The 6,550-nt window shown below is 37.7% G+C and overlaps 1 protein-coding gene across 1 annotated transcript; it reads right to left on the bottom strand.

Moving 5' to 3' along the window:
• Positions 1-3,020: 3,020 nt before the first annotated feature.
• On the bottom strand, positions 3,021-4,571 carry LOC311295769 (mast cell protease 1A-like). The gene is made up of 5 exons (XM_084417274.1): positions 4,493-4,571; positions 4,260-4,410; positions 4,003-4,138; positions 3,357-3,611; positions 3,021-3,264 (listed from the first exon to the last, which is right to left on the bottom strand). The coding sequence occupies exons 1-5, from the start codon at positions 4,554-4,556 to the stop codon at positions 3,112-3,114; spliced, it is 759 nt and encodes a 252-aa protein (XP_084273400.1). The 5' UTR covers positions 4,557-4,571; the 3' UTR covers positions 3,021-3,111.
• Positions 4,572-6,550: the final 1,979 nt, after the last annotated feature.

The following is a 6,550-nucleotide window of genomic DNA, read 5'->3' as shown; positions in this document are numbered from 1 at the left end:
TTTGCATCCTCCCTTTTGATTCTAAACTGAACTCAAATGGCGCTGCGAATTGGGTAAGAGACAAACATAAATTACTTAATTGGGGAAATTGAGGGATGAAACCATGCTGATGACCTCTGTGGTGAAGTAGTGAGTTTGACGTGTAATTAAACTCGAGGTTCTGTGGGGTGCGGACTGGATCGATTCCATTCCTAGAGCTTCCGGACAAAACTTTGGGGTGCGGACTGATGGGGCAGTGAACCCGAGGTTACCCCGTAAGTCAGTCCTAGAGCTTCTCATGTACGATTTTAGGGGAAAATTGGGTTTTTTGGATACGTTGATTTCTTAGGCGTGCCGCAAGAACACCACAGACACAGTGTAATCACCATGGGAAAATCTCAGAGTAAAACTGGGAGTTGTGAAATATATGATACACCGGTGTATTGCCAGAAGATACGTTTATTTATGTATTATCTTTTTACTCTTTTAATTCATTTTATAACTGTACTGTACATCTTTTTTAATTGTTTTTATAACTGTCTTAAAGTGCCCCTATTATGCTATTTACTACTGAATTTTCTCATAATATACATTTGCACATCACCACATTTTTCAAAGATTCTTAAACGGCTCGTCAGATGAATCAATCTCTCTAAATCCCTCCTTTCCACATGCTACTGGCCAGACAGCTCAGTCTGTTGTGATTGGTTTACTGCGTACAGCGTGCATGTCTTAAACAAAAACACCCATTGCCATAACAACATCAGCTGTCCTGAGGCTTCCTACACCGTACACTAAACACAGTAACGAACAATGGCGTCGAATTTACCATATCAATCCGAACGCGAGTCCAATAATGAAACTCTGGAAGAACTAGTTATTCAACCCAAACCTCCATCACAAGGACGACTCAAGCAGGACGTTTCTCAGTGATACACTGCATTAATAGACACAGTTATAGATAATCGTGGCCCACAAACTGATTAGCATGGGTATTTAAAGGGTTAGTTTCAAGAGTTTGTGCATATGCTTCAGTTATTGTGTGCGAGAGAGATCTCAGGACTGGTAGAAGCATATTGTGGCGAGCTTTAACGAGAAGCAGTGGGTCCGAAATTTTAGGATGAGCAAGCCAACCTTTGATATGTTGTGTCAACGTTTGTCCACATTCCTCTCCTACGACAACACAACGTTTCGACAGGCCATCCGTCCCTTTGCAGACGCGCATCGGGGTTGCTCTTGTCATTAAACCGCGGAGAAGTAGCCTAATGCCTCAGAAAATCCGATCAGCCTGTTTACATGACAGTCGCATTGGCACATATCTGATTTATATCTGATATTATTTTCACATATGAATGAGGCCTGAAACCGATCTCGAAATATCTGAATGCATGCGTTTTTTTCCTGTTTACACGTTCATAGAACACATCCGATCTGTGTCACATATGAGCAAAAAATCAGAATTGGGTTACATTTCACTTGTAAACGAGGCCTTAGAGCTGTTACACACTACATGAAAGGTCATTTTCAAAAATCCATAATAGGGGCACTTTAATTTTCCTTGCTTTTATTTTGTGATTATTTTAATTCCTTACTGTGTAAAGCACTTTTAATTGCCAAAGTGTATGACGTGCTATATGAATAAAACTGCCTTGCCTAATGTTGCATCACAATAAATAAATAAAATGGATGTAATTGATTGTGAGAGTGAATAAAGAATATGCTGATGTACATGGACTCAAGTCGCTTTTTTGGAATTTATTCAATTCAATAGCATTCATGTAAAATATAAATAAGAAAATAGTGTAAAATGGGCATACTACTGTAAAATGAAATTGCGGTAAGGGCATCATACTGTAAAATGAAATTGCGGTAAGGGCATCTTACTGTAAAATTCAATTGTGGTAAGGGCATCATACTGTAAAATGAAATTGTGGTAAGGGCATCTTGCTGTAAAATGAAATAGCGGTAAGGGCATCATACCGTAAAACACATTTACAGTAAGCTACTGTAAAGGGGGACTTACAGTAACTTACTGGCAATAGCCAGTAAGTTACCGCAAAAATACGATAAAATGTCTAACAGTGTACATCCACAGATGCTTAGAGAGAAATTAGTTTAGGTTGGTTAGATTAGATTAGAAATAGATTTGACTAAACGTTCCTTCAGATCAAGTTATTGAGTGTAGTGATAGCAATGCTAAAAATGTATAGCTAAAATGCACATTAAAAGTGCACATTTATGGTAAATGTAGAAGACATGCAATAGAAGTTTGTCATTTTCCATCAGATATGGTAGCAGGGTGACTAGCAAAAGCACAGAGACGATCATGATGCTGTTCTGGGAAGGTTTCTCTGGAGTGCTGAAGTTCTCTTCAGTATTGATGGTTGAATGGTTGTTTGTAAAGTGAAGAAAATGTAGAAATTTTAAAGGGTTTTGGCCTTTAAAGTGCTCATACTTCCTCTTTCACAGCTTCTTGTGTCTCACTTTGCAAGGAAGTGGAAAAGATAGGTGTTATGTTTGCGTTCTTGATGGGAGTTGACTAATCTGCCACATGATGTAATCCATGCCTAATATTTATTGTAAATTCTGTTAGATGTGAGAAAACAGTTGAGAGCTCAGTCAAACTGGCTCAAACCATCTGTGGTTAGACTTGCCAAATTGTTAAATAACTTTTGTAGGAAGATTTTACAAAGTTTCTTTATTGTACAACTCAAATCCTGGAGACTTTTCCAGGACTGTTTTTATATTTATATTATCATATATATTTTGACCTGTCTGAATAAAAAAAAAAAAATTAAATTATTTTTATGATTTTATGATTGTTTTAGTTAAAGCAGAACAGTTTATGACATCATTCACTGTTTGGTAATATGTTTTTAATTTTTTTATTATTATTATTACTGTCATTTTTAGCAACAGTTTGGGGTATTTCTGTCTTTCCCCATTCACTGAAATATGAGTCTGACTACAGGAATCACTGGAAAGTGAGGGCGCTGCCTAAATAATATATGGTTGTGACAATGAGAACACTGACTATAATTGATGCTTGCCATGTGATACATTTATTGAAAGAAGGTTTATGGAGGAAGAAGAATAAAAGAAATCTCCCTTTTTTATTTTACATGTAGACACTTAACATGTCATTTGTTCATTGATCCATTGAAGATATGGTGAAATCTTAGTATACACATTAGGACGCTCAGGATAATTACAGTTAAGAGGGTCAGTGAAAGATGTGACACCAACTGCAGTGTTTCCACAAACCAAAGGACCTCCGTAATCCCCCTGTTAAGAAACACAGATCAACACGTCACTAGTGAAACCAGTCTGCACATTACCATAAAGTCTGTGAATATACATATATATTTTATACATACGCTGCAGGATCCACCACTGCCATATGCACAGATCATCTGTGAGGAAAAGAACTCTCGAACTTTTTTCCATTTGCGCTCACAGTCTGTCTGATTTTTTGTAGTAGTGAATGCCTCCATTAGACGATAACTCTGTGGGCCATCTCTCGTGGCTCCCCAACCGGCAACATTACAGAGAGTACCTACTTTCACGTCTTCTCCTTTCTGTGGTAATGGTATCTGTCTAACAATGTCGTTAAGTTCGACTTTTTTCTCTAGCTGTAATTCAAAAATACAACAATTTTAATAAACAGTTTTTTATAAGACTGAAGTTCATTGGATTATACTATTGTTTTGAGGTTAGTACAGAGCCATAAAAGCCAAGTTAAGCCAAGTCCATTTTCTGCTAAGTATAACAACAAAAATACTTCAATGATTTTTCAGGTTTTCTCCCTTTTTTGCGCTATTATTGTTTGTATATAGATCAATAAATTAATAATACAGGGAACAGAGTCAAAGAGACACCTGGCCATTTACATAGAAATGATTTAAATCCCTTCAGTAATATTTAAAGCAAGAAATTGCAATAGAGATGAAAACAGTTTTTTTGTGTCTACTGCTTCCCGACCAGATATTATTTTGAACAACTAAATGTATAACAGGTTGTTACCCTCAAAAGCATGATGTCATTCTGAAGAGTACTGGGTATATAGTCTGGATGCGGGATGTAAGACTTCACTCTAATGACATCCGAACTCTTGCTGTACCTTAAGTCATGAGCACCAACCACAACCAGAATCTCATATCTGTATAAAGAGCATATTGGAAATGTTCATTTATGTCATACAATGCACTGTATGGTTGAACTGCAGTCATTATCAGTCAGTTTTAACTCAACATTTCTGTTCACACTAAACAAGCTCTTACCCGTTCCTGCACTGTGCAGCAGTCAAGACAAACTCATCGGAAATGAGGAATCCACCGCAGTTATGTTCCCCATTTGTCTGAAGAGAAACCAAGTAACGTCTGGAGTGGGGTCTGGCTTCTGTGCCGTCCACTATACCCACATTCACATGAGCTGAGAGAGAGAGACTTATTCAGCACATACAAATTAAAGTCTTAAAAATGATAATAATATGCTGTTATATAATCAATCTCACCAGTGAAGGTCAGGTGTGGCAGCAGAGAGGCCAGCAGGAGCAGAGAGAAGATGATGATGGTCATGATGAAGACGACGATTGAGCTGAGCTCTCACTGGATAAACATGGTATAAATATACTTTAAAGGTGGGTGGAGCTGAAGGTAAATCACTTTTTTAAAATATGCTTTGTAGTATGAGCAACACGATAAGAAAGTGGTGTTCTTGTAAATTCTTGTGGTTTCACTGAAGCCACAGATGGTTTGGATGATAAGAATTAAGAATGTAAGCATTCATTTTGAATATTTTACAGATAACCGTATATATCATTAACCTATATAAATGTTAGTTTACAAACATATTTGAGCTACAAAATGTGCTTTGTACCTTTTAACATAGCAAACATAACATAGCAGAAGGCAATAAGAAAATGCAAAGTTCATCAAAATTGGCTTTCATGAACCACAGCAAACACTTAACATGTACAGGTATAAACACTGGTCAGCCTCAACATTAAAACTACCTGCCTAATATTGTCTAGTTCCCCTTGTGACATTAGCAGCAGATCCTTTAACTCCTCCTTAAGTGGGGCCTCCATGATTGATCAGTTTTCTTGGTCCTGCACATCCCATACATTCTAAATTGGATTGAGATCTGAGGATTTTGGAGGCCAGGGCAACACCTTGAACTCTTGATGTTCCTCAAACCACTCCTGATCAATTTTTGCAGCATGGCATGGTGAAAGAGGCCACTGCCATCAGGGAACACTATTGCCATGGAGGGGTGTATGTGGACCGCAACAATCTTTAGATAGTGGTACATGTCAAAGTAAAATTGCCCAGAGCATTGCCTCCGCCATCTCTTCTTCAGATAAATGATGCGCACGCACACACACACACACACACACACACACACACACACACACACACACACACACACACACACTCACCCGGCCATCCACCTGATCAAAAAGAAAACAATTCATTAGACCAGGCCAGCTTCTTCCATTGCACCATAGACCAGTTCTGATGCTGACATGACCGTTGTCATATTTAGATTTGTCAAAGCCATGTTTAGGTGAATTGCAGAAATATTTATATCCAAACGATGTGACACCAACTGCAGTTTTTCCACAAACCAAAGGACCTCCTGAATCAAACTAGATCTACACGTCACTAAAGTGCCATACTGTATCAGTTTAAACTCAGACCATAAATTAACTTAATCAAAGTGTGTATCATTTTTTGTATGTACAAAGCAGGATCCACCATGGCCACATACACATCATCTGTGAGACTGAGTAGAACCTTCCCCATTTATAGCTACATTCTGTTTTGTTTCAAATTATTGACCAATCACAATATAGTTCTGTCAATCAACTTATTCAGCATATACAAATCAAACAAACACTCTCAAAAATCATCATAATATACTGTTATATAATCAGTCTCACCAGTGAAGGTCAGGTGTGGCAGCAGAGAGGCCAGCAGGAGCAGAGAGATGATGATGATGATGGTCATGATGAAGACTACATTACGTGGGTTTTCATAGTAAAAGACTGTATACATGTACTGTACGAGTGGGTGACTGTCACTGAGTTGCCCCAAAGTAATTTTTTCTTCTTTTTTATTTTATCTTTCTAGGCAAATTATGGTATTTCAACCATATGTGGAACAGAGACGTGTTCATCTTAGACGTGTTCATCATATTGTCTCCTTGAGTGGAGGCCCTCCTGTCACGACCAACACACTTTACCATTCCAGTACAATTCCATATTAGAATAAGGTTTGTGTGTGCTCTTTTACTGTCATATGATGGTCACACACATCTTACTGTAAGTAATATTAAAAAAAAATTAGAGGAGAGAATAAAAAAGAAGAAGAAGTAAAACAGGGAAAAAATGTTTGCTTTGTTTTGTGTGTGTGTGGTACTGTATAGTACATGAATGAATAAAAATGTGCCAATGTATCCATTGGTTGTGTCTTTTGTGTTCATCATGTGAAAAGGTTTGTGAGGGGGGGAACCACAAGCAACATAACTTACCAGTTTTGGAAATGTTGTTTTGAATTTATTGCACCAG

Source organism: Rutilus rutilus (assembly GCF_951802725.1).
Source record: "Rutilus rutilus genome assembly, chromosome: 8".
Classification (NCBI taxonomy): Eukaryota; Metazoa; Chordata; class Actinopteri; order Cypriniformes; family Leuciscidae; genus Rutilus; species Rutilus rutilus.
Note: the sequence above shows the minus strand (reverse complement) of the source record. Positions and strands in the feature narration are given on the sequence as shown.

Coding starts and splice junctions, on each gene's coding strand:
- LOC311295769 (XM_084417274.1), bottom strand. CDS start 4,556: ATGACCATCATCATCTTCTCTCTGCTCCTGCTGGCCTCTCTGCTGCCA. Junction 4,139..4,259: donor GCTGCACAGTGCAGGAACGG/GTAAGAGCTTGT, acceptor CTCTTTATACAG/ATATGAGATTCTGGTTGTGG. Junction 3,265..3,356: donor GCAGTGGTGGATCCTGCAGC/GTATGTATAAAA, acceptor GTTTCTTAACAG/GGGGATTACGGAGGTCCTTT.